Raw genomic sequence first — 26826 nt, 5'->3', positions numbered from 1 at the left:
TTGAATTGTCTGTTTCCACAATTCACCTATACTTCAATTTACAAGTCAAACTCTGCTATTAAGGCACCAAGAAACTTCCCTCCCCACCCGCCAAACCCCATCTCATGGGCCAACTGGCCCAACTTCGTTTAAGCCCAAAACTTCGAAACCCACTTTCCTGAAATAACCAACCAGCCTGCCTGGCCTGGCATCTGCTGCTTCTTGTTCCTGACACACGAGCAAAACCTGCGAGCATTGAATCTGATGGAGGTGACTACTACTCATCCTCATTCCTTGTTCTATTCTTTTTCTTTTTTAGATTGATCGTTAACGAATTCGAGGTCTCACTGTTTTAACGCTTCAAGACTCAACCCGATATATAGATGCCACTTTTCACGCCTCGTACGTTCTTGTTCATTTTCTGTTCTGATGGTTTTTTGCATGCTATTTGTTCTTGATTACATTACAGCTTCATCTCATGTTCTTCTGCAAAATTATATGCCTTGTCCCATTTTCCCTTTGAGCTTGGATCCAGTTTTGCACCCGATATAAATATATCTATCAGGAATAAGCGTTTTCTAAAACAATGGCATATTTTCTTATTTCTTACAGCAAAAGCTTCTTCCAAGAACAATGCCATTATATATAGATTTATCACCTGTTGCGTGATCTTTGAAATTATAATAATGTCATTAATACTTGGAATTCGAAAGTTTTAGCTTCTAGCATTACCACATTTCTGCAGATGGTGCGGTGCTATAAATTTCATACAAATGTTATCGTTACAACGTTCTTTCTAGTTATCAGAGCATTCTAATTTCTCTGATACATTTGCTTGGCTACATGGCTTCTATGCCTTTCACATGAGGACCTTTTTCATATATAATAGATATGGACACACTGTGATCTAATTCCTCGCTGCTTCTTGTTCCTCATGACAGGTAAGGACAGTGAAAATTAACAATGTCTCCCTCAGCGCAACGGACCATGATCTAAGAGAATTCTTTTCCTTTTCCGGAGAAATTGAGTATGTGGAAGTACATAGGTTGGCTTCCTTTCATTCTTTCTCTTTCAGGTTTCTGAATAGGAGTATGCATCACATTCGTGGACTAATAGATTGGCTCCTTTCTATCTGCATGTTATTGCAGTCACAGTGAGATGTCTCAGGTTGCATATGTTACCTTTAAAGATGCCAGCGGAGCAGACACATCGATCCTCCTTTCGGTGAATCTCTTATCAATGCATTTCTGTTTTATTCTTTACTACCCCGGCCCCTTTTCATCATAGTTTGTCCTGCGCATGCAAATTGCTTATTAGTTTGATGATTATCTGGATCGTATGCTGCAACCTGGTCTGATTTGGATGAAATATGATATTTGGATTATACTAAAACCTTACAACCTCCTGTATTATTCATCATGACTTTATTTGTCACCTCATCCATATAGACTTCTTTGATGTGTCTCTAGGGAGCGACTATAGTTGATCAACCTGTTACCATAGAATTAGCTGCAGAATACAAGCTGCCAGCTGCTGTGGCATCAACACTTCCAGCTGTAACATTCTTTACTGATCACCAACTTTACAATTCCCTTGAATGCTATACAACTTAAATTGCCTCCAACATTGTTTAATGATCTCCTCAGGCATCAGTAAATGTAAATGCTGGTCAAGCCAATTCTGCTGCTCGAAAGGCAGAGGATGTTGTGAGCAGCATGTTAGCAAAAGGGTTTATCTTGGGAAAAGATACTATTGGCAAGGCAAAAGCCTTTGATGAGAAGCACAAAATATATTCCACTGCTACGGCCACAGTTGCTACATTGGACCAAAAGATTGGTTTTACAGAGAAACTTAGTGCCAGCACAACCATGGTAAATGATAAATTGAAGCAAATGGATGAAAGGTTTCAGGTTTCTGAGAAGACAAAGTCTGCATACTCAGCTGCAGGGCAAACAGTCAGTACTGCAGGATCTGCACTCATGAGCAACCGTTACATATTAACTGGGAGTGCATGGGCCGCCGGTGCTTATACTAGAGCTGCCCAGACAGCAAGTGAAGTGAGCCAAAAGACAAAGGAAAAGGTTTTAGCTGAGGAAGATAAAAACGGCAATAAAGCTGGAAGCAATCAAGCGGAAGGCAGTAAAGCAGAAGGCACTCAAGGCGGTAAAGCAGAGGGCATTCAAGCTGAAGGCATCAAAGCAGAAGTCAGTCAATCGGAAGGCAATGACGCAGCAGCTGGCAGTCAAGCCCCAGGCAATAAAACGGAAGGCATTAAAGAAGAAGACGTCAAGGTGGAAAGCAATAAAGTAGAAGTCCGTTCTTAGACTCATCGAGTCTCCATATACTAGTAAGAAACCCCAACAGAGGGAAGCTTGATCTTCTGTTTTGTTATAGTAGTCTTTAGTGGAGCATATGGTGTTATCACCATCTGCAAAATTAATGTGGTACGTACTGTAGTAGTACACATTCCAGGTTCATTTGGAATTGGAATTGTACGACTGGAATCGCTGAATGATTCCAGAATTGGATTAAGATTGATGAATGAATTTTCTTTCTTTTGGTTTGGTTTATAAATGTGTCGATTTGGTTTATAAATGTGAAAACTAGAACTAGAACGCGTTCACAAAGAGCCACATTGAAGAAAGGTTGAGAGATATTTAGAGTATAGCGTTTCAAGTGAAAATGTGAAAAAGTGGCCAGTAAGATCTGGCCCTCATGAAGAGGAGAAGATCTGATTAATTTTGTTCAGATTTGGAATATGTGCATTTCAAGTGGTTCAGACTTCAGACAGTCGTCAAATATACACAATTACACACACAGAAAAACTAGCTATTATTTGCAGAAGCATGCACAAAATAGGAGTATATCAGCTGTAACCAAAAAAAAAAAGGAGTTTATCAGCTAGCTAGCTATTGTGCAGATAAATCTGAATCAGGAGGCCGGTTGATTAGGGGACACCAAAAGAGAGAACAAAGATGAGCGGCTGCAACATGATCATCTCGAACAAAAATGGGAGAGTCGCACTAGTTGCCGAGTCCGTACAAGCTGATCACAGGCTAGAAGAGAGCTGAAATTATGGTTTGCAGTATCAGCATCAATAGTAGAAGCAGCAGCTGGGCGGCCATGTTGCTGGTGGCAGTAGATGTGGAAATGATTTGGACTTCAATCGGAGAGGCAATTACCAGTCACCCTATATGTATGTATGTATGTATGTATGTATGTATGTGAATGTATCAGACTAACTAATTAATTCACAAGTAACATCGCCAAAATCTAAACAATACATTTCACTACTCTGCATAATTAATTGCCATAGTAATTTATGGTAGGCGGACTTACACTAGTTTCAAATCCGTGTTCTTTGATAAGTAGGTACGGTTCCATTGAATCCCTGCAGCAGTGCAGGCACGCATCAGATCGATGTTCAATTTGACATATTGATTAAGAACTGAATAGCAATCCATGAAAAATATATCAGCTTACAGTTACTTTAGATCCGGAAAGGAGCCAAGAAACTCAGGAATAGGACCCTCTAAGCCGTTATCGTGCAAATCACTGATCACCATCCACAAAAACCAAAACACATGCATATATACATGATGATCGATCGAAGATCCAGCAACAATTGGTCAGTACCACTTACGTATATATGTCGATTATTTGTGACTGATAAGGGCATAGGAACTACGCAGGGTTTGAATTCATTCGAGCACTTAGAACAACAATATAGGTTAAACCTAAAATGATGCATCTAATTTCTCAACCTATATGTTGTCGTGGGAAAATGTTTCAAGACATGATAAAATACGTTATTGCTAATTATTACATGCATCGCACGCCAGAAATGAAAGTTCACAATCTAAAGTATCATTAGCAAATTTGATAATCTTTTTCATGTCCAACGATTTTAGAACGTGGCCGACGAGATGACTGGCCCTCACAAACTCCTGAAAATCGATCTGGCCATCTCCATCGGTATCGGCCTCCTCCATCATCCCAATCGGCTCCTCCGCCGTAAGCGCATGACCTAGCTTGGCCATGGAGTGCGCGAGCTCCGCCGCGCTGATGTAGCCATTACTGTCCCTATCGAACATGTCAAACATGTTCCTCAGCATTTCCTCGCTGTACGGACACATGCCACCTTGTAGTAGTAGTAGGTCAGGCTCAACCAGCACCACGAACTCGGAGAACTCCACCAGTCCGTTGTCGTTACGATCAGCCTTTTGGATCAGACCTCCACCTGCTCATGGCTCGCCTCCTGCCCCAGCGACTGGAGTAGAGACCCCAGCTCCAGAGGGGTCAAACTTCCGTCGTTGTTTCTGTCAAACGATCGGAAAATCTCCCGCAGCTCCGCAATCTGCTCATGGTCCAGCTTCGGCGCTGCCGATTGCTTTCGATTCGCACTCATGGCTAGCTGGAATTCCAAATGAACCCTAAGCCGCTTTGATCAATTACAACTTGAGTAGACGTACGTCAAATGTGTAAATGTTAGAGAGTGTGGTAGATTATAGTAGTAACATGATAATGCTTTGCTCAAGTACGCGTCTGAGCAGATATATGCATGATCATGACTGATTGACTGTGATTGATAATTCATTTTATAGTCAAAATTAACAAGCTCAGTCTAATAACAATGGCAAATTGAAATTATTTTGTCATTTTGTGTCACTAACAACTTTGTTTGAGCTCTTCACTGTTGTTCTATCCAAAGGAGTCGCTAACGTGATATCAAAATCACTTGATCGACCAATAATTAATTATAGGAAAAGTAGATTAGTTGAACAAGAGCTTTTGACCGCCTGAGAAGCCTCAACAACGTTCTGACTTCTGACCAGTAGTTTTTTTTCGATGATGGAAATACACGTTCTGAGTTCTGACCAGTAGTTGGTGACCTTTCCTTTTCTATTTCGAATCGGTCTTATATTTTAATTTTTCCAAACTTGAAAGGAATATTTGAATCGATTTCGACTACGGCCGGCGGAAAACTTGATTGATGCAGCAAAACTAATTCGTTTGAATTTATCAACTTGAATCCATAAAATTGAGTTTCTCAAATCCATGAGTTTCTGGAATCCACTAGGATGAGTTTTGATATAATAGTTGTCCAAATACAAATAAAGATGATGTTTATACATGCATCAACTAAACAAAATCAGAGTCACAATTTAATATTGAAATCTAAAGAATCAAACTTAAAAAGAAAACAAAAAACCTAAATAAAAAAGTTCTAAAAGGAAAATAAAACTAGCATGAAATACTAAATGTTGATATTTTCTGGCTTATATTTGACATGGATCACTAAAGTGAGTCTTGTAGATCTCGTCGTTCTCATTCCAAAAAGATTTTATGCGTCTCAAACAGACATTTTGGTCAAAATATGTTTTAATCCGATTCGCGAATTAAAATATGCAATATTGTACGAGCAACCCGAAAGTTCAAAACATCATTTTCTTAAATATTGTAATTGCTACTTGCCTTAGAACACGTGAATTACATATCTTCAAATCATTCTTCTTGATTATTTGTCGTTTCCTTACTTTTTATTGTTCTGATTTAATTTGCCCCCTCCTTATCCTGCATCATAGATTAACAATTTGGAAATCAGGGGGTTGACCTGTGCATCCAAGAGTAAACAATCTAAAAGGTAGAAACAGTCGAAAAGTAACAACGTCCCTTTGGCCGAGTGGTTAAGGCGTGTGCCTGCTAAGCACATGAGGTTAGAGTTCGAATCTCTCAGGCGAGGATCATTTTATTATCATCAGCTGTTTATAACTTGTGCATTCTTTTGTTCTCAAAGGGAGGAGTCATGAGTGCATGGCAACCCTGCAATCCACAGACGCCTTTGATGGTAATTGTGCTGTGCTCATTGTTCATCACCTGTTTAGTTGCAGATTCAATATGCATGATCAGGTAAATTGGAACAGCGTGAAGAGAAATAGACCACTATGGCTTTCACGGTTTCATCAATCATTAACTGACCCTAGCAAATTCATTATCCAAAAACACAACAAGAAACTAAACAACGATAATACAACATCTTAGATACGCATCATAACCATGAGAAAATGCTGTCTGCTATATCAAAAAGACTGTTCAATTTGTTACCAAGTGAGGCATATGAGACATGATTAGAGCCTTAGAGGTGCAACATCCTGAGAAGAATCCTTAAAGTACTACAAATTCATAAAAAATGAATAATCCAGCTCAAATTTTTTTCATCATCATCCTAAGTTGGTAATAGAAGAATTTCAATGCGGAGTTCTGTCCCCTTCTAAACTGCATCTTCATACATTGAACTGTACGCATACTCTGCCCAATGTCAAAGGTTGCAGCTCCCACAGCTCCAGTGTCTTTCATGTCCTTAAAACACTTACAAGATAACTAATTCCCCTTAAATCAATCAATTACATGAGTTTTAGTCCACCGGTTACATCATCAACCACTTCAATAGGTCCTGCAAGGAAGAGTTGGAGTAAATCATTGACAAAAAGAGAAAGAATTTACAAACATCTGGAATATCTGATTTTTTTTTTGTCAGACTAGATGAAGTATTCAATATGCTGCATTATATGATTCATCTCCAAGGTCAAAACTACGGGTACATAATTTCGTATCAGCAAAAAATAGCTAAATTAGCATTGTATTTTTTATGTAATTATATTATTCTGTACTTCTAACCTACTTCATTAGGAGCATTAAAACATCCTTCCACGCCAAATAAATGACTCTGTATAGAAATCAAAAGCTGCCCATAAAGTTCATGATTGGAAGAACAGAAGCTTACCAAGAATAGCCATCACTGTCCTTGAATCTGTAAATAAAAAAAAAAATATATATATATATATATATATATAGGCCATGTAAGTAACTTTGGATATCAAGTTTCAAATGGATGAGGTGGTGAAGTTTATAAATTCATGAACACAAATAATGAGCATATAAAACAAATAACAACTTATATGTTTGCATCAGTACTCACAATACAAGAATAATAACTACAGCATTGTTGGAGTACTTAACGTTCTCTGACTCATACTACCACCCTGAATTTATAATTTCTCACATTCTTAATCACTCTTCAGTGGAACTTTGATAATGTTTTTATACAAAATGACGACTGCATCCACAGTATTCAAACTACTATTACCAAAACAAATAAACTCACTTGGCGCAATCTGAGTCTTCCCAGCATCAACCGTAATGTGATTTGGTAAATTAAGTGATTTTGCCCTATCCTGTCGAATTAATAAGAATGTCATTAAAATATTATAAATGCATTGGTACTTCTATGAAACTTCCAGATTTTCTGATACAGGGATTAACTAGAACATGCAAGCAAGTCATAGGTGTATGTCCTACAAGAATTTCTAGTAAATTAATGTCCAGAACACTTACTTGCAAAACAAGCATCTCTTCTTCAGTTTCTACTTTTAGAACAACTTTCGGTTGCGCACACATCTCCCACCTGCACATTGATTATCAAGAAAACAACATTACATAGATATGGGAAGAGGACAATCACAAATATTGATAGCTCAACAAAGAGAAGTCTAATAGTAGTATCGTGCTGTACTACTACTACCTGTTTAAAGATTTTGGTGCCCGACGGAGGAGCTTCTTGTAGAGGCCCAAAGTCGCATGACTAAACAACAAAGACACAAATTCGAATAACGAATTAGATTAGAATATAGCTCATTGCATGGAACAATCAGTTGTAAGCTGACTGGTATGAGTTGATGAAATAATGAACCATTTTAGGGAAAAGTAAGTGATAGTACCTGCATTGAGCAGCAATTTTCCCTTTGCCCATCTTGAGATCATTTCTAACCACCAAAACCTGATGAAAGTGAACAAGGGGCATGTGAAAACCTAGCAGCCGCCAAATCAAGTATACGAAATCCACTGAGTAGAGGTACCATTTTGAAATCTTGGAGAATGTCAGCGAGCTTTTCAATGTCGAGGGGGTCAGTGATCTTATCCTTCTTCTTTTTCTTGTTGCCGTTTTTGCCGTCACCGTCACCGTCAGCGGCAAGTGATTTGTGCTTGGCAAGTCTGGCGGACACCAAAATGCGAGCAGGAGGGTAACGCGCGCCAAAGCAGTAGCCCAAGGCAAGCCACCCAGCTCCTACTAGAATCGCTCCAACCCAACCCAAACCCATCATCTCACCACGTTCACCTTCTACTCTGTAATTACGCAACTCGGGATTAATCATTTCATTTAACAAGGTCAATGGAGATAAGAGTTTTCGATTAGTACCTGAGTTGCGTCGCGATGATCGGAGCCGGGAGACCTAGAGGATTGGGGGTTTTAGGGGGTTGAGCGGAGAATGGACCACCCGACCCAATTTGTTGTGCTATTATAATATGTTTGGGCCGCTGAGGAGCTTTACATTTGGGCTTCCCCAACCTTTATGTGACAATGCCAAAAAGAATATAAGAAAGAGAAGAGGGAAGGAAGGAGACTTGCATTAGATTTATTCCCTTTTTACAGTCTGAGAGAGTCGTTGCGCTTGCCTTGTCAACCCACCCACCACCTCTACAGACCTTGAGAAAGGAATTTCGGAAACACCAAGGTGCAGCTACTCCCTCCTTGCTTTTACTCTTATATTTCAATCCAATTATATTTCATTTTTCTGTTCTTGATTACGATTCATAGTCTGATCGATGCCGCCTGCTTTGTTGTTGTTCGAATTTGGTAAAGCAAAAGCAAAACAATTAAGTCATCATCAACTGCTTAATCTAATTAGACGAAGAATATGAGATGCTTTCTTTCCCGTAGGGTTTTTGATCATTCAGCGATTTTGGAAACAGAAAGAGAGAGGTTTTACTAAATTAGCTTTTTCTTGATCTTGATTTCTTCGGTGTTCCGCAATGATACGAGCCTCTTGTACTTGTTTCGATGAACATAACCAGACTAGATTTTTGTTTGATCCTTAAGCTCGGCGACTGAGAATACAGAGAAATATCTTCTTTAAATTGATTATTCTAATTTTGGGACTCATATGAAGATTTGGAGTTTTTGTTTCTCGTCCTGTTCCTTTTGTTCTCAATATTTAGTACTTGATGGCTCCTATATTCTCTGCTCAAGAAAATCGTACTATCTGTTTATTTAGGCATTTGGACTAGTCCTCATTAACATTTTTGGGCATTTGTATTATCTGCTACCGTAATTGATTTCAGTTTGGTATGAACTTCAGGATAACGTGTAGTAGGGTTTCGTTTTACAGATTTAATAGGTTGCGAAGATGAGTGACAATTTGATGGAGAAAGTGAGTGCTTTTGGTGAACGCCTCAAGATTGAAGGGAGTGAAGTCGGCCGAAAGATGACTGCCGGCTTGAGCTCAGTGAGTTTCAAGGTGAAGGAGCTTTTCCAAGGTCCAAACCAAGGAGATAAGATCGTTGAGGAGGCTACGTCTGAGGCACTAGAGGACCCTGACTGGGCGTTGAATCTTGAGATTTGCGACATGATCAATACTGAAAGAGTTAACAGTGTTGAATTAATCCGTGGGATAAAAAAACGGATTATGTTGAAGAATCCCAGGGTTCAGTACCTTTCTTTGGTGCTGCTTGAAACAGTTGTTAAGAATTGTGAGAAGGCTTTCTCTGAGATAGCAGCTGAGAGAGTTCTTGATGAGATGGTGAAGCTGATTGATGACCCTCAGACTGTTGTTAATAACCGCAACAAGGCTTTGGTGCTGATTGAAGCATGGGGAGAATCAACTGGGGAGCTCCGCTATCTGCCTGTTTTTGAGGAAACATACAAGGTATCTGTATAATTTTGGGTCCTGTGTTGTATCTTTTGAAAGTTCTCTAGACATTCTGTTGTTATTTGACACACACACACACACACACACATGCACAAAAGACAGTTTCTAAAAAAATAGTACTTTTATGATATACTTGTTGTCAATGTGGCCTCCATCACATGGTGTGCTGCAGCCGTGGGTTTTCTATTATTGTTTCATTCTATTAACACTCTGTTATGCTTTACAATTTTGATTTCAGAGTTTAAGATCACGGGGTATTCGGTTCCCTGGTCGTGACAATGAGAGTTTGGCACCTATATTCACTCCCCCTCGATCAGTTTCAGCTTCAGAGTTGGATGCTGGTCTTTCCCAGCAGATTCCAGCTGATATTCCAGTGCAAAGCTTTACGCCTGAACAATCAAAGGAAGCATTTGTCGTTGCAAGAAACAGTATTGAGCTTCTTAGTACTGTTTTCTCTTCTTCACCCCAACAAGATGCTTTACAGGTAATGTCATCTTCTTTTCCCACTTGCATATTCAATTTTAAAGTTATCTGTTGATGCAATGGAATTGGGTTGACTATGCAAACTGTCATTCACTTGTCGCTCTACTTTTTTTTTTCTGCTCATACAATCATGTTTTCCAAAAGGGTATGTGCTCCTAGATGCAGTGTTTCTTTATTTTGCACTTTGTGATTTCTTGAGATTTAAGACTTTTTTATGGTAAGCTAGGTATTTAAAACTGAAATGTAAGAAATGAAAAGTTGGTTGGATTTTGACAATTGATATCGATTAGTTCTTCTTATACTGTTGGCAGGATGACTTGACAACCACACTAGTGTACCAGTGCCGTCAGTCTCAAGCCACTGTGCAGCGGATCATAGAGTCAGCTGGAGAGAATGAGGCCTTACTGTTTGAAGCGTTAAATGTGAATGATGAGATCCATAAAGCTCTGTCCAAGTATGAAGAACTGATGAAGCCGTCCGTTGCTCACCAGCAGCCAGAACCAGCCATGATACCTGTTGCTGTTGAGCCTGATGAATCACCAGTTCACGGCAAAGAGGATTCCTTGATCAGAAAACCAGCTGCCTCTCGGGGTGTCCCTCATGCAGGGATCAACGATGACATGATGGATGATCTTGATGAGATGATATTTGGCAAGAAAGGTGGGAGCTCCTCAGAAGGAGGGCAAGATCCAAAGAAACAGCTGCCACCGTCAAAGGATGACCTGATCAGCTTTTGAGCCGCTGCTAAAAGCTTCTGATTCCATGTCTATTTAGGTGTTCATTGTTGGAGACATGGAGTTTGGTGCTTTACAAGTCTCAAATTCATGAACATTAATCTCTTTGTTCCCTGTTTTCTCAGTACATTTGACCATTGTTTTCTGCACATCTTGTGTAATTAATTTCTGCTAGATTTGGTTCCGTAGCAACCTGATGGGAGTTGTATAAGTAACTATATACAGTGTTATGAGTATGTTCTGTGCACCCTTCAACTTACCATGCTTATAAAGTTGTAAATCTCAACCATAAATTAAACATACAAATCGAATTCATGAATTGCATGTTATAGCTACATCTCTAGTAGTGGTGCATTTTGATCAACCATGGTAGATTTTGAGGTGATATAACTGGTGATGTAGGTTACACCAAGTCACGAACCCTTGAAACTGAGAATTGAGAATTGAGAGAGAAACGTGCTAATGTAAGTGAAAGTTGAGTAGTAGAGAAGTGACGATGAGAAAGCAAATGGCAAGATCCAAATCCCCAGTTTTGGTATTCACCCTGGTTTTGGCGGCTCTCTCCCTCCTCTTCTTCATCCTCCTCTCTTTCCGCAGCGACGGATTCTCCGATGGGCCGCTCCACCCGAACAACCCGATTTACAAACCCGAAACCTCCTTCGTGGCATCCCTGGAGCGCTTCCTCCTCGCTCCTCCCACCTCCCAAGCGACGCCCGATCCCAAACACCTCGACGACTTAGTCTTCCAAACCGAGACTCAGCGTCTCTATTCAGATCCGTACTACCCACTCAGCATGCCTCTCCGGGTCTACGTCTACGACATGCCCCACAAGTTCACCTTCGATCTCCTCCGCCTCTTCATCTCCACCTACAAGGACACCTCCAATCTCACCTCTAATGGCAGCCCCGTCCACCGCCTCGTCGAACAGGTCACTCTCTCTCTCTCTTTCTTTTACCTCAATTCACTTTGTTGAGAGTTCAGTTGAGTTCAACTTGTTGTGTATTTGGTTGCAGCATTCCATTGACTACTGGCTTTGGCGGGATTTGCTAGCTCCGGAATCAGAGCGGCTGGTGAAAAGCGTGGTGAGAGTGCATCGGCAGGAGGAGGCGGACCTCTTCTACATCCCCTTCTTCACCACCATTAGCTTCTTCTTGATGGAGAAACAGCATTGCAAATCGCTTTACAGGGTCTGACTGCACCTCCAAAGGTTTTACTTATTTAGCTAGCTAGTTGCAATGCACAACACTCTTGACTGTCAACTCTTTGCTTATCTTGTGTTGTTTGTGATTCAAGGAAGCTCTCAAGTGGATCACCGATCAGCCTGCCTGGAACCGCTCCGCTGGAAGGGATCACATCATTCCTGTTCATCATCCTTGGTCGTTTAAGTCTGTCCGCCGATCTGTGAAGAATGCTATCTGGCTGCTTCCTGACATGGACTCTACTGGCAACTGGTGGTTATTTGGAATGGATTGCAGTTATATGTTTTTAATATATGTAGTTGCTGAAACTGGTGTTGAGTCTAATGTATTGTTCCACTTCTAGGTACAAGCCCGGACAAGTTTATCTGGAAAAAGATCTCATTCTCCCTTATGTTGCCAATGTTGATTTCTGTGATACCAGATGTGTGTCTGAGACTCGATCCAAGAGAACAACTCTACTCTTTTTCCGTGGCCGGCTTAAAAGAAATGCTGTAAGAATTTTGATTTGGAGATGGACCTTCTTTGATATTAGTTCTATAGTTAGAATGTAGTGCTTTAGTTTATGTTGTTGGTGCATTTCTGGTGGGAACGAAATCCCCTCTAGCAAATTTGAAGTTAGGATACTGATTATCCTTGGTTGCATTCTCAAAAATCTTTTATTTCAAAATCTTATATGGTATTCTACATCCAGGGAGGGAAGATTCGTGCAAAACTTGTGGCAGAACTTAGTGGGGCTGAGGGTGTATCTATAGAAGAGGGTACAGCCGGAGAAGGAGGAAAGGCATCAGCTCAAAATGGAATGCGCAAGTAATTGCTTGTAACACTTGCTCCATATTATGATGTGATATAACTTTGTTGTTTTTTTGCTAAGTTGGTTGAGTTACTTTCTCTGTCAGATCTATCTTCTGCTTAAACCCAGCTGGTGATACTCCTTCGTCCGCTAGATTATTTGATGCCATTGTTAGTGGTTGCATACCGGTCATAGTTAGTGATGAGTTGGAGCTTCCTTTTGAAGGAATTCTAGATTATAGAAAGGTGTGTATATCTATATTTGGTATTAGATAGAACATTGCTGATTATTTCAGGAGGTCGTTTTAGCACTCCATTTTAGTGACACAAGGATACTGTCTGCGGAAGTCACTTATATGATATTCCGTACACCCATTTTACTCACCAGTTGCATATATCTTTGCACGCAGATTGCTTTATTTGTTTCTTCCAGTGATGCTGTTCAACCGGGGTGGCTTTTAACATATCTTAGAAATATTAGCCCTGCTCAAATTGAAGAAATGCGCCAGAATCTCGCCAAGGTAGGTGACTGCATGTCTGCAGTATAGAAGTGAATGGCACTGTTTTGCTGCTGCTATTTGCATTTCCTGGCTCTTTGTTTTAGGTTTTTGGTAGGGTACTGTTATATATGTTACATTGTTACAAGATCAACATGGGTGTGTATAAATAGTAAGGGGAAAAGAAAACAAAAGATCGATTCTTTAGAAGATGGATAATGTGCTTGTTATCTATAAAAGTCTGCTAGCTTCAATGTTGATTTGTAACATGGTTTTAGTTTTGCGTGGAGAAATGGAACTATCACGCTGATTGTTACTGAGCTACATATCTGGGGGTACTGATTTAGTTTTTTTCCACGATTTGCCAGTACTCGAGGCATTTTATATATTCCAGTCCGGCTCAACCCCTGGGTCCAGAAGACTTGGCTTGGAGAATGGTATGTTCTTGCTCAGTAAACCAAATGGTTTCCTGTTCAATGTTGCTGCACATGATAGGTTTAGAATGATTGATTTAGTTTTGTTATTGTGGTGCAACAGATGGCTGGTAAGTTGGTGAACATCAAGCTTCACACTCTGAGATCTCAGCGTGTTGTAAAGGAGTCGAGAAGCATCTGCACCTGCAACTGCAGACGCCCCAACTCCACCACCGCAGGCCCCTTATTGTAAATATCAACTACTATCTCACAGTTACTTTTGTGCTTGGAGTTACGTGATTCGCCTACTGTTGTAGTTGTTGTGGGTGACTGATCGGTTGGCATTGAGGATTAGTTATTCATATAGTGGATACAATGTCCTTGAATACGTGTAATTGGTTTGTGTCTCAATACTGCCATTCAGTAGGGCTATAGACAAGTAGTCAGGGAAGCCCACAGTAGCTTACATCTCTTTGTTTGGTTTGCCATCCTATTCGTGAACATTGGGGTTCTTCATTTCATTTGTTCGAGACCTGTGTAGTTGAGATTCAAGAGGCCGGAAGCACATGAGAAAGGAGGAAGAGTAAAAGGTTTCCATCGGACCCGAGCCTATGGTCGCTATCGTTGGCGGAGTCTAAGCATAAAGCGATGAACTGGGCGTTGGAAAACACAAGAGAAGCAAGCTAGCACTACTGTTAGAATTCAATGGAGTTCAAATTTGAAATGGGCGTAGTCCTAGAGTACGACGTGGGAAAGGTTCCACCCCACTGGGGTGGTGGCCCACACGGTGACCATGTGCGACGTGCCAAACATCAATGACATCCATGCTCTTAAAAAAAAAAGTTAAAAAAATTAAAAATCCCTAAAATGCAAAATTTGTTTCTTAAATAGCAGCCAGCCGAATAGGAATCCTGGTTGGCTCGCTTTCTTAACGTGCATGGTATGATGATTTTGCATATCTCTCCATTGCTTGTCCAACATGATTTCACACGTATAGTTAGAAGTTAGAACACTTCGTCCCAACATGAACACGCTTAAGCCACGTTTGATAACTGAAATGAAAATAAATTGAAATCAACCAATGAATGAAAATATTTCCATGAGGGTGGGGAGAGAAACGTTTTCCACCCAATTTTCTTTTTTATTTTAGAACCAATTTATTTTTCACCCCTCATTTTTCTTAGGTTCCCAAACACAAGAAAAGAAGCAATTTCCTTTCCCATGTATACTTTCCTGATTACCAACCGTGGTCTTAATGCACAACAGGTAGCTCAACGTACCACATCAACATCTCGTCTCATCTCAAATAGAGTCAGTGTTTGTGACATCAACTATACTTCATTTTCTGCGATCAATCCTTGCTTGCTTCGTATATGGAAGGAACATGACATGCCTACTTTTTTTTCATTTTATATATGTACCCTAAACCCTAAATCATTGGGGTGACATACATACCATAGTTCCGCGCATCCAACACAATCAGTTAATATCCATCTGTCATTTACCCAATGGCCTTTCATTTCTTAATATATTTAGAAATCACACAAGAAAAAAGGGTAATTTTATCCGTTGTACTCTCTCTCGTCTCTAGGTCATAAACTCATAATATATTCTTTAGCTTTTGTACGCTTTCTCCATAAAGTCAAAGATTATTAGCTTTTCACTTTTAATGATAATTTTTGATTTCTTTTATATCAGGTGCAAGATGAATTTAGAGGATAAAACTGTAAAAGAGAGAGGGGGATGAAAAATGTGTGTTGATTCACGGAATATTCGCCGTCCAGAGTTTCCTTTTCCTGATATCGAGCAATAAACTTACATTCATTTTACTCCAGTACGCTCTAGATGACGGTGATGCTTCTCATTAATTAATTAGAATTAGAAATAGAAATTAGAGCCACAACACCACCACCGCAGCAACACAACTCTCTCTGTCTCTCAGAAGAAGTCAGAACCTTCTCATTTCCCACCCTAAAGGCTAGGAATTCAAAAATAAATAAACAAGACAGAATCCATTTTCCATTTATATTTACGTCTTAATTAGTATAATAATGGAGCGAGCCTTGAATCATGGCCTATTAGTGCTTCGCTTTCATTCATACTTTGATACATAGAGAGAGATAGTCCTGCTCACGACCTGGTCCTTCACTCCCTCTTCTTCTTCTTCTTCTTCTTCTTCTCTACAAATCTATTGCTGTCCCTTTTGAGTTTTAAGTTTAAACGAGATACGCAAACGACAACAGTTGGAGACCAGCAAGGCAAGGCAAGGCAGCCGACCCGCCACCCCCGTTTGAACTTTGAATTGAGCAATCCCCATCACGTTCAGACAAACCCACTTCGCTTTCACTCACGCTCTTTTCTGGACCAGACAGATCTCAGCAACAACAACAACAACAATCTATTTGAATCGGCGGAGGGAGGTACCCTTGTTTGTTTCTCTCTCACTTTGACCCTCATCTCCGACATGGCCCGGTCTTTTCTCCTTTAGATAAAACCCCAAGGTACCTTTTGGTTTTGCTGCTCGTCTCTACTCTTTTGCCTTGTTCAGAGATGTGTTGCTACATTCAGATGCGTGTTTCTTAGCTCATGCCATGTCTGTTCCTACTCTCTTTCCTCTACTTGCTTTTTCATGGCACTTTAGCTTCCGCCGAAACTTGATGCTCGTTACATTCTCTTACAACACACGCTGGCCGGAGATCTATATACCCTAATGATTTTATTTCTGTTCATCTTGATTTGCCTTGTGATTTCCGACCGGAGATGATAGCTGTTTAGCTCTGCAGTTGTTTCCAGTAGAGTTTTGATGGATTTAGCACATGATCTGTTGTTGACTATTTGAGTAGCTCTGTTTTACTGCTTTGGTTGGAGTTTGAATCTGTTTTTTGTTCCTGGAATTTTAGGCACTGAGGGTACAACTCTTTGCTGCTACTAGTTTGAAAAATATGGCTGGCAAATCGTTCAAGGGCACTCGATCAAATCTATCGTCCAGCTCTGACATTCCTGATCCACTCGGCAAGCCTCCAATTCCTTCTGTCACATTTGGCCGCAGAACCTCCTCTGGCCGCTACATCAGCTACTCCAGGGATGATCTTGATAGCGAAATTGGGAGTGGTGACTTTATGAACTACACGGTGCACATACCTCCAACCCCTGACAACCAGCCCATGGATCCATCCATTTCGCAGAAGGTTGAAGAGCAGTATGTGTCGAATTCACTTTTCACTGGGGGATTCAACAGTGTCACCCGAGCTCATCTTATGGACAAGGTGATTGAATCCGAAACCAGCCATCCTCAGATGGCTGGTGCCAAAGGATCATCATGTGCCATTCCGGGGTGTGATGCAAAGGTCATGAGTGATCAACGCGGCGAGGATATTCTGCCTTGTGAGTGTGATTTCAAGATATGTAGAGATTGCTATACTGACGCTGTCAAAACAGGCGGTGGTGTATGTCCCGGATGCAAGGAACCATACAAGAACACTGATTTGGATGAAATGGCCATGGAGAGTGCATTGCCACCACTTCCACTGCCTCTGCCTAATGGGATGTCTAAAATGGAGAGGAGGCTGTCCCTCATGAAGTCAACAAAGTCGGTTCTGATGAGGAGTCAAACTGGAGATTTTGATCACAACCGGTGGCTCTTTGAAACCAAGGGAACTTATGGCTATGGGAACGCTATATGGCCCAAGGGGGGAGGTTTTGGAAATGGGAAAGACGATGATGTAGTTGAACCAACTGAGCTGATGAACAAACCATGGAGGCCTCTCACACGGAAGCTAAAGATACCTGCAGCTGTTCTAAGCCCCTACAGGTACATCTCTTGCAGTGTTTTATATCCAGTCTTTTACACCTTAACATGTATTATGTTTTCTTGCATTTTCATACACAAAATTAATTATTGCCACTTAGAATTATCAAAATACCACCATCTCCCTAAATTAGTGGTAAGAAGATCCATTGACACATTGGATCAATGCGCATTTCTTTTAGGGTAAATCGGACCTAAGAAACAACAGTCGCGTATGCATTGTAATAACAGTATGCTACTAACTAAAAAATGATCACCCTGTTTTTTTTTTCCTTCTCGCTTTCAAGATTGAAAATGCATCTCACCTACATGTCAGCCCGCAATAATTTTTACTGTCTACAGTGAGGGACATCCTTATTGATAAACTGCTAATGGATGGTCGGCTAGATTTTTAATTTGTATAAAACTTTGTCATGGCCTATTGGTGTCGCTTTGTATTAACTTTGAATTGAATACCGTACTATTTCTGGTCCTTCAGAAAATATTCTTTCTCATTCAGTGTTACTCTCTGCCTGTTGACAGTCATTGAGTTCATTCTCATAATTGATTTGGCTCTGTGTTTGTGTTCACAGGCTTCTAATATTTGTTCGTATGGTTGTCCTTGGGCTGTTTTTAACATGGAGGGTAAACAACCCAAATAATGATGCAATGTGGCTTTGGGGAATGTCAATTGTTTGTGAAATCTGGTTTGCTTTTTCGTGGCTTCTCGATCAACTTCCCAAGTTGTGCCCAATCAACCGTTCAACAGATCTTAATGTTTTGAAGGAGAAATTTGAAACACCTACTCTCAGCAACCCTACCGGGAAATCTGATCTTCCAGGCATAGATATCTTTGTGTCCACTGCAGATCCAGATAAAGAACCACCACTTGTCACAGCAAATACTATCTTATCTATTCTAGCTACTGATTATCCTGTTGAAAAGCTTGCTTGCTATGTTTCTGATGATGGAGGTGCACTTTTAACCTTTGAGGCCATGGCAGAGGCAGCTAGTTTTGCTAATATATGGGTCCCCTTCTGCCGTAAACATGCTATTGAGCCCAGGAATCCTGAATCTTACTTCAGTTTGAAGAGGGATCCATACAAGAACAAAGTGAAATCTGACTTTGTCAAGGATCGCAGAAGGGTGAAACGTGAATATGATGAGTTCAAGGTTCGGATTAATGGACTGCCTGAGTCTATTCGTCGTCGATCAGATGCTTATCATGCCAGGGAAGAAATCAAGGCCATGAAGCTTCAGAGGCAGAACAGAGAGGATGAATCTGTGGAGAGTGTGAAGATTCCGAAAGCAACTTGGATGGCTGATGGAACCCACTGGCCAGGGACTTGGTTGACCTCTTCATCTGAGCACTCTAGAAGTGACCATGCTGGTATTATACAGGTATTCATCTAAACCCCTTAAACTATGCATATTAAGAAACAACCAGGAAGAGGTGATACTGATTATTTGTTTTCCATAACATTGTTAGGTGATGTTAAAACCACCTAGTGACGAACCATTGCATGGAGCTGATGGAACTATAGATGAAGCTAGACTGATCGACCTCACTGATATTGATATTCGCCTCCCCATGCTGGTTTATGTGTCTCGTGAAAAGCGGCCAGGCTATGATCACAACAAGAAGGCAGGGGCCATGAATGCTCTTGTTCGAGCCTCTGCTATAATGTCCAATGGTCCATTCATTCTCAACCTTGACTGTGATCATTATATCTACAACTCTCAGGCAATGAGAGAGGGTATGTGCTTCATGATGGACCGTGGAGGTGACCGGCTTTGTTATGTTCAGTTCCCACAGAGATTTGAGGGTATTGACCCTTCGGATCGTTACGCCAACCACAACACAGTTTTCTTTGATGTCAATATGCGGGCTCTTGATGGTCTCCAGGGTCCTGTTTATGTTGGAACTGGATGTCTATTTCGTAGGATTGCCCTGTATGGTTTTGACCCCCCTCGATCAAAAGACCATCACCAAGGTTGTTGCAGTTGCTGCTTTACTGGTCGCAAAAAGAATAAGCATGCTTCAGTAGCACACACCCCTGAAGAAAACCGAGCCTTGAGAATGGGTGATTCTGATGATGAGGAGATGAACCTCTCACTGCTTCCTAAGAGATTTGGGAACTCAACGTTCCTCATTGATTCAATTCCAGTGGCAGAGTACCAAGGTCGCCCTCTTGCAGATCACCCAGCTGTGAAGAATGGACGCCCGCCCGGTGCTCTCACCATTCCTCGTGAGCTGCTTGATGCATCAATTGTTGCAGAGGCTATCAGTGTCATTTCCTGCTGGTATGAAGACAAGACTGAGTGGGGAGACCGTGTCGGATGGATTTACGGTTCAGTTACTGAAGATGTGGTCACTGGTTACAGAATGCACAACAGAGGATGGAAATCAGTTTACTGTGTGACCAAACGAGATGCATTTCGTGGAACTGCACCTATCAATCTCACTGATAGGTTGCATCAGGTTCTCCGTTGGGCTACAGGCTCAGTTGAAATCTTTTTCTCCCGCAACAATGCTCTGTTAGCCAGCCCAAGAATGAAGATTCTGCAAAGAGTAGCATATCTCAATGTTGGTATCTACCCGTTCACATCCATCTTCCTTATTGTATACTGCTTCCTCCCTGCACTTTCGCTCTTCTCTGGTCAGTTTATTGTGCAGTCCCTTAATGTTACTTTCCTAACCTATCTTTTGGTCATCACCCTCACCTTATGTATGCTTGCCATACTTGAGATCAAGTGGTCTGGCATTGACCTAGAAGAGTGGTGGAGAAATGAACAGTTTTGGTTAATTGGAGGGACCAGTGCTCACCTTGCTGCTGTGATTCAGGGGCTGTTGAAAGTTATTGCAGGAATTGAAATCTCTTTCACCTTGACTTCAAAATCCGGTGGTGATGATGAGAATGATGAATTTGCTGATCTCTACATTGTGAAATGGTCATCTCTGATGATACCCCCAATAACAATCATGATGGTCAACTTAATTGCAATAGCAGTTGGGTTCAGCAGAACAATATACAGCGTGATTCCGCAGTGGAGCCGATTACTTGGAGGTGTTTTCTTCAGTTTCTGGGTTTTAGCACATCTCTACCCTTTCGCCAAAGGATTGATGGGGAGAAGAGGGAGGACACCCACCATTGTTTTTGTATGGTCAGGGCTCATTGCAATCACCATTTCTCTTCTTTGGGTGGCAATCAATCCCCCTGCGGGTACAAACCAAATTGGAGGATCATTCCAATTCCCCTGATAGGTCGATATTATCATTCTTTACATTCCTGATAGCAATCATGCTCTTCGATTTACATTCCTTTATTTGTTTTGTTCCTCTGAACAAGTTAATCATTCTGATGAATTTACCTGGTAGGGATGAATTATCGATTATATTGTAGTTTACATGGCATTTTATTGATGCTTTTAACTTGGAGCAACTCAAGTGAATAGTAGCCGGAATGTTTATTTTGGTACTCGGAGCATCAAACCTGTGTTAGTTTCCTTTTGGTCTTAATATTTGAGTCGTTAATCATGAACCATTACCATTTTGGAAACAGGATCAGCCAACAGTGCGAGCGTTCTACAACATTCAAATAATCGGATTCGGTTTGGGTGTATATAATAAGAGCTTAAGTTTAATGTTGCCTGCCAATCGGTTTACTATTGTTACTGCGTTTGATGACTATTTGGATAGACTGCGTAAAGCAGTAAACAATTCGATATCCAAAACATTGCACTTATCTCTTTCATGAAATGAGCAGAATAGTGTGATATACTCCTCCCGTAAACAAATGCAGGTCCAGTCCGCGTAATAACCGTAATAATCAAAGAACCGAACACTATAATAAGCTGGACGCTTTAGCTTTCTTCTTTGAACCATCTTTTGATTTCTTCGACTTTCGTTTCCTCGACGCTAATTCTTCTTTCAACCCTTCAGATGTTTGCTTCTGTTCCGCTTCCTCCTCCAAACATGTTTTGTTCTCATGATTGACATCAGCGGGAATCGAAGACTCTTCTAACAATTCTCCAGCACCTGTATCTGGTTCAACAACTGCCATTGAGTGCAAAATGAAGTCCAACAATAGTGTGTTCCTCACATGCCTGTCTACCCTGCTGTAGTGCCTCTGAGAATATGGGGTGATAGCTTCAAGAAGATTCTGTATGCCTTTTACCTGAAATGTTTATCATGTTGGATAAGTAATTTATACTTGCAATGTCTGCGGGTGTATCTATCTTTTAATGTAACATTAAAAAGAGAACAATACTGGAATGAGGTCAAGACAACCACCTGAACAATATCTCCTGGATTAAAGATGTTGAGAATTTTAAAGAATACAAACTGTGCGACATGGCAGAACTTTGGCTTTGTGTTCCATTCCCTCACGTATTCAAAAAGTACCCCCAACTCTTCATTGTCGAAGCCATGGAGAGCTTTCTCTATCTGCTTTTCACCCTCTCTCTTTCTGCAGGAAACTCAGGTAAGATACATGACAAAAGTTCAAGAGATAAGAGGAAAGAGGCAAACAATAAATTAACAGAAAAAGTATGGCTAACCTGAAAAGCTCATGAAAACACTCATAGAGTTTATGAGGCCTCCGAAGCTTAAAAGCGATTTGAATTGCTTTGGTGTAGTCAGCATCTTTGACGGCATTTTCTAGTTCTTGACTTTTCAGGACACTTTCCTCCTGTACCATCATTCAAAAGAAGATATATGCACACTAATTCAGCAATAAATGTGTAAGGAAAAATATCAAGAAAGTATGCTGGTGCTCAATAGATAACCAAGAAGAGAGATCGGCCAAATTAAAATCTATCCAGTGTTCTTCTAAGCTTTTATTCCACATAAAAACAGATCTACCAAACCCAACTAATATCAGTATTCATGGTTGTGGAGATGTTGTCAAACTCATTACAATCTTGATATGAATTTGCATTATAATTGTATACAAGAAAACAGCAGGTACTGGGGCTTACCTCTCTGCGGAAAGCTTCCTCTTTATCAGAGGCAGTACAATCATACCACAGGTTGATGGCAGCATCACCGCTGCCAGTTGCAACCATTTCTGTCTTCTTTCCAACAGTCAATGCCCAAACCTGCAGGATTAATTTGTCAGTAAACGAAAAGATATAAGTGTGGGGGAAAGAAAGTTCAGTCAACCATCCAGGTAAAAAAATTAGAAATGCATTTAAAAATACTTCCAATGTTTCATAATCTCATATAATAGGTTCCAAGATCGTGAATTAAACAGAAATAAAAAAATTTTGTATTATCATAGCCTATTATGTCCATTAGTGACAGTTAAGACTTTACATATATAATCAATTTAGTACCTTGTCCTCATGTTGATCGTATGTAGCAATGCACTCGTTTGTTTTAACCATCCACAGCTTCACTAAACCATCAGCATCTGAAAAAGGAGACAGGTAAATACATATACACTGCAAATTCGGGAAGTATAACCAATTTGAAAATATAGATTCCATACCAGAAGAAATAAATTGGGTGCCACGAGTAAGAAATGAAGCTCGATATACACTTGACATGTGTCCTTCAAATGATTTTAAGCATGAGCCATCTGATATAGCCCATATCTTTATTGTTTTATCACCAGATGCAGTTAGAATGCATTGATCAACTGGAGAAAACTCTACAGACCAAACTCCTCTTTTATGACCCTTAAGTACAACTACTGGAACAAGATCTGGAAGCCTCCATACACAAGCAGTTCGGTCCTAATCAATGAAAACCCAAGAAAGTCAAAAGATGCAGTGGCATCAGTCTTTGGATCCTCTCTCTCTCTCTCTCTCTCTCTCTCTCTCTCTCTCTCTCTCTCGCACAAAACAACAGTTACAGATAAAATCATAAAATTGAGATAAATGCACAAGTACCAAAGCACTTCCTTAAATCTACTAACCTGTGAACCACTACAAACTAAGCTATCATTAGGTGCAACAGCTACTGCATTTATATCCTTATCATGGGCTGCCACAACAGCTTTTGCTTTCAAATTAATTGGCTTTTCCATATTGTCTGAGACGCCATCCAAACTCCATACCTTTAGAGTACGATCACTACAAAGAAATCAATAACAGAGTTGTTTTAGTCTAATTTCTTAATACCGAGACACTAAATAGTGTTCAAGCATGCATCCTCTTCGAGGTTGCCGAAGAATATGTTTCGAGTGTAAGGGAAACTAGTTGAAATATGCTTCAAGTCTATGAATATGATGACCTGCATAACTGCTCACCTACTACCACTGACAAAGAAGTCCCTCTGTTTCTTTGAGAAAGCAATAGCTCCAATGGATCCCATGTGGCCTACACCAATACCAAGGCAACATCTCCGTTCTGAATCCCACAACCTAACCTATAGAGGATGGAGGAACATAAGCAACCGGTATCATTTATACACATACCAGCAAGCTTCAGATAGCAAAGAGAGAGAAAAAAATTGTGGGGGGGGGGGGGGAGGAACGCAAATTGGAAATTCAAGACCTACTGGAACTATATATGTGAAAAGAAAAATTGAGCCCATAACTGCCATATGGATGACAAAGATATTAAAACTTACACTATTATCCTTGCTTCCAGTCACTATAAGTATTCTTCCGGAACTTGATATGCAGGTGTCAAGGCACATAACAATTTCAGTATGACCAGCTAATACATGAGAACATGACATTGATGCAACATCAAATACTCGTACCTGCATGTTAATTCCGTAATTATTTCATTTCTTTCCATAAAAACTGACAATGAGCATATAGATGTGTGTGTGTGTGTGTGTGTGTGTGTGTGTAGAGAGAGAGAGAGAGAGAGAGAGAGGGAGGGAGGGAGGGAGGGAGGGAGGGAGGGAGGGAGGGAGAGTTAGCACAGTACCTGTTCGGTATTTGTGGCGACAGCGATAAATTGTTCCTCATTACCTAGAAATTTCATATCCAGAATCTCTCCATTGTTTCCTACAAGTCTTTTCCTTAAAACAAATTCAAATGTCCCTTCAGGGCTTTCAAGAGGAGAATATAAAAGAAACTCCTGATCAGCTGTCACACAGAGCAGCCCTTGATCTGATGGTAGCATTGAAGCTGCAGTGAAGCCCCTTTTGGATTCATCATCATCTGAGGTGATAGTAACATCGGAAGACTTCTGCTCATATAGGCAAACTGCACTGTCGAAATAGAAGAAGGAACAGTGAGCAAACCCATGATATCTACCAAGCTGTAGCCAATAGGTAATGCTATTCTTCAGGACTCACAATCACATTAAACAAAACTAGAAGTCTTTGTAACCAAGAACCCCTTTAAAAACAGAAAATTTTAAGACACTTACCCTTCAGAATTCCAAATTCGTACAATTCCACGGTCACCAACCGTTATAAAACATATTGCAGGTGACTTGTTTTTTTTCCCATTATGCTGCTTGGATGAACCAAAACAGGAAGATAAAAGACTTCCGTAAGGAATTACACATACAGCTTCAAGGACTTCATATGTTGTTACAGTTTTGAAGCAGTTGTAGTCATCAAGGTTCCACAACATTACTACCTGTGACACATTATGCAATCAGCATCTCGTTTACATAAAAGTACTTGCACCCCACAGACACCGATTACATACATAATATGTAACAGAGGTGTCAAGCAGAACATCATACAGTGCCTAACAGATAATTCATATATCAGCCATGCCTTATCTCTTCCGGCAGTGAGCAACGTACGCCCATCTTCGGATAATGCCATAGAAGTCACCGTTGAGTTATGCCCAGTGAGTGTCGCGATGCGCTTCTTAGTATCTAGATCCCAGATGTGCATCGTTGTATCATGACTTGCGGAGAAAAGCTAATCATACAAAACCAGCTATTAGTTGAAACATTCCATTTGTCAAACATAGCATCAACAACCAAAGTAGCAGTTATGCAAGAATTACGAACTAGCAGGCTTCTATGCTTTTGAAAACAACAGAAAGGAGGGTAATTAGACAAAGCAACTTTCTTTCTTAGTAAGATTCTAGAGTTTAGACTACTCAATGACGAAAATAACAGTAATTCAGTAAAAAAACGTAAAGGTAGAGAATGAGAGCTGACAATTTGTTTAGTAGGATCAGGATGGAAGAGGAGACTGGAAACGACGCCTTTGTGACCTTTAAAGTGATGAGTGGCAAAGCTACCAGCAACGTCCCAAACTATAACCTTCTTATCAGCTCCGGCCGTCGCCAGATATCCCCCCGATGGGTGACACGTCATCCCCATCACAGGCCCTTCATGACCCTGTTTTGCATCGAATTCCAATTCCATTAATCAGCAATCAGATTGATTATTCTGCTTCAACTCCAAAGTATCTACTAGAATGAGGGCAATGATACCTTCCAAGAGCGGATGCATTTGAAGGTGGAGAGTTCCCAAACCCTAATGAGGCGACTGTGGCCGGAGGAGAAGAGGAACTTGTCGTCGGGGCTGAGGGTTAAGGCGGTGACGGCCTCGGAGTCGCCTTCCAGAGTGGACCGTATTGCGGAGTTGGAGGCGTCGACGATGTTAACGGACTCGCCGGAAGCGCAGGCGATGAATGAGCCGTCGGATGAGACGGCAAAGGCGCCGCCGGAGTAGAAAGGTTGCAGAGAAGGGACGCATCTGTAATTCTTCTTGAGAGGTAGAGACGCCATGGCCCAAGTCTCAGAAATGTGTAGAGCTGCGAAATAGTTAAATTAGGGTTTATGAAAGTCAGGGGGTTTAAGATCCCGGAAAAAGAAAATAGTCGATGGCTTTGGGCCGGGTGGTGTGCGAACTTTGGTTGGGCTTTTCTCTGCTGCTTTTTTTTTCCCTTCTTCTTCCAAAGGGGCCAGCTTTTTCTTCTAATTATTGAAGAAAAGCGTTACAAAAATATGTCCGAGAGGCAAGGCTTCTCTAAATACTTGCTTAAAGCAGAATAATAACGTATGAGTTATCTTCCACAAATGATTGACTCTCCAAGGAGTAATAGGTTATTCAATAATATAATCAATACAAACCGATATAATTTATGTAAGTCATCTCTTTCTTATTTTATTTTTTTGATTCACGGCAACGACATGTTTCTTTCGGGGCCTCCAATGTTCATGGACACTCACGTGCGAAAGCGGAGGGGTTTGTATTTGTTGAGAATGGATATCACTATGTGTTTGTCCCTCTTAATAGTTGTGGT

The 26826-nt window shown here is 40.7% G+C and overlaps 6 protein-coding genes, 1 long non-coding RNA gene and 1 pseudogene across 10 annotated transcripts; 4 read left to right on the top strand and 4 right to left on the bottom strand.

Annotated features, from left to right (window-relative positions):
- The first annotated feature begins 243 nt into the window (after positions 1-243).
- Positions 244-2319, top strand: LOC126803873 (binding partner of ACD11 1). The gene is made up of 5 exons (XM_050531591.1): positions 244-249; positions 921-1024; positions 1128-1203; positions 1449-1535; positions 1626-2319. Exons 1-5 carry the CDS (start codon positions 244-246, stop codon positions 2301-2303), a joined length of 951 nt encoding a protein of 316 aa, XP_050387548.1. The 3' UTR covers positions 2304-2319.
- A 409-nt stretch (positions 2320-2728) lies between these two features.
- LOC126802848 (uncharacterized) lies at positions 2729-3678 on the bottom strand. The gene is made up of 3 exons (XR_007673013.1): positions 3463-3678; positions 3319-3370; positions 2729-3169 (listed from the first exon to the last, which is right to left on the bottom strand). It is a non-coding gene; the product is annotated as an uncharacterized LOC126802848 (long non-coding RNA).
- LOC126802847 (probable calcium-binding protein CML18) lies at positions 3679-4469 on the bottom strand (annotated as a pseudogene).
- A 1568-nt stretch (positions 4470-6037) lies between these two features.
- Positions 6038-8376, bottom strand: LOC126801752 (uncharacterized). Of its 2 annotated transcripts, none has more exons than XM_050529207.1 (8): positions 8237-8376; positions 7896-8158; positions 7758-7816; positions 7562-7621; positions 7375-7444; positions 7145-7214; positions 6764-6790; positions 6038-6433 (listed from the first exon to the last, which is right to left on the bottom strand). In XM_050529207.1, the coding sequence occupies exons 2-8, from the start codon at positions 8139-8141 to the stop codon at positions 6384-6386; spliced, it is 582 nt and encodes a 193-aa protein (XP_050385164.1). In that variant the 5' UTR covers positions 8142-8158; positions 8237-8376; the 3' UTR covers positions 6038-6383. The 2 variants fall into 2 exon arrangements, with proteins under 2 accessions (XP_050385164.1, XP_050385162.1); XM_050529205.1 differs by having other exon boundaries at positions 7896-8163; positions 8237-8369.
- A 52-nt stretch (positions 8377-8428) lies between these two features.
- LOC126801751 (TOM1-like protein 1) lies at positions 8429-11222 on the top strand. Of its 3 annotated transcripts, none has more exons than XM_050529202.1 (4): positions 8429-8552; positions 9207-9743; positions 9985-10230; positions 10541-11222. In XM_050529202.1, the coding sequence occupies exons 2-4, from the start codon at positions 9225-9227 to the stop codon at positions 10964-10966; spliced, it is 1191 nt and encodes a 396-aa protein (XP_050385159.1). In that variant the 5' UTR covers positions 8429-8552; positions 9207-9224; the 3' UTR covers positions 10967-11222. The 3 variants fall into 3 exon arrangements, with proteins under 3 accessions (XP_050385159.1, XP_050385161.1, XP_050385160.1); XM_050529204.1 differs by having other exon boundaries at positions 8462-8552; positions 9177-9743; XM_050529203.1 differs by having other exon boundaries at positions 8468-8552; positions 9192-9743.
- A 195-nt stretch (positions 11223-11417) lies between these two features.
- LOC126801750 (probable arabinosyltransferase ARAD1) lies at positions 11418-14604 on the top strand. The gene is made up of 9 exons (XM_050529200.1): positions 11418-11891; positions 11977-12150; positions 12257-12414; positions 12506-12653; positions 12854-12969; positions 13059-13197; positions 13362-13472; positions 13817-13885; positions 13986-14604. The coding sequence occupies exons 1-9, from the start codon at positions 11460-11462 to the stop codon at positions 14112-14114; spliced, it is 1476 nt and encodes a 491-aa protein (XP_050385157.1). The 5' UTR covers positions 11418-11459; the 3' UTR covers positions 14115-14604.
- A 1437-nt stretch (positions 14605-16041) lies between these two features.
- On the top strand, positions 16042-21127 carry LOC126801471 (cellulose synthase-like protein D3). The gene is made up of 4 exons (XM_050528828.1): positions 16042-16362; positions 16762-17672; positions 18242-19049; positions 19138-21127. Exons 2-4 carry the CDS (start codon positions 16804-16806, stop codon positions 20908-20910), a joined length of 3450 nt encoding a protein of 1149 aa, XP_050384785.1. The 5' UTR covers positions 16042-16362; positions 16762-16803; the 3' UTR covers positions 20911-21127.
- Positions 21128-21377: 250 nt separating this feature from the next.
- LOC126802131 (protein TORMOZ EMBRYO DEFECTIVE) lies at positions 21378-26344 on the bottom strand. Its single transcript, XM_050529686.1, has 14 exons — positions 26012-26344; positions 25734-25916; positions 25339-25488; positions 24981-25195; positions 24534-24819; positions 24226-24360; positions 23903-24021; positions 23570-23726; positions 23141-23387; positions 22986-23062; positions 22629-22748; positions 22209-22339; positions 21943-22117; positions 21378-21826 (listed from the first exon to the last, which is right to left on the bottom strand). The coding sequence occupies exons 1-14, from the start codon at positions 26306-26308 to the stop codon at positions 21494-21496; spliced, it is 2625 nt and encodes an 874-aa protein (XP_050385643.1). The 5' UTR covers positions 26309-26344; the 3' UTR covers positions 21378-21493.
- Between the last annotated feature and the right edge of the window lie 482 nt (positions 26345-26826).

Source organism: Argentina anserina, chromosome 7, assembly GCF_933775445.1.
Source record: "Argentina anserina chromosome 7, drPotAnse1.1, whole genome shotgun sequence".
Lineage (NCBI taxonomy): Eukaryota > Viridiplantae > Streptophyta > Magnoliopsida > Rosales > Rosaceae > Argentina > Argentina anserina.
The sequence above is the reverse complement of the archived record's forward strand: the minus strand, read 5'-3'. Positions and strand labels throughout refer to the sequence as shown.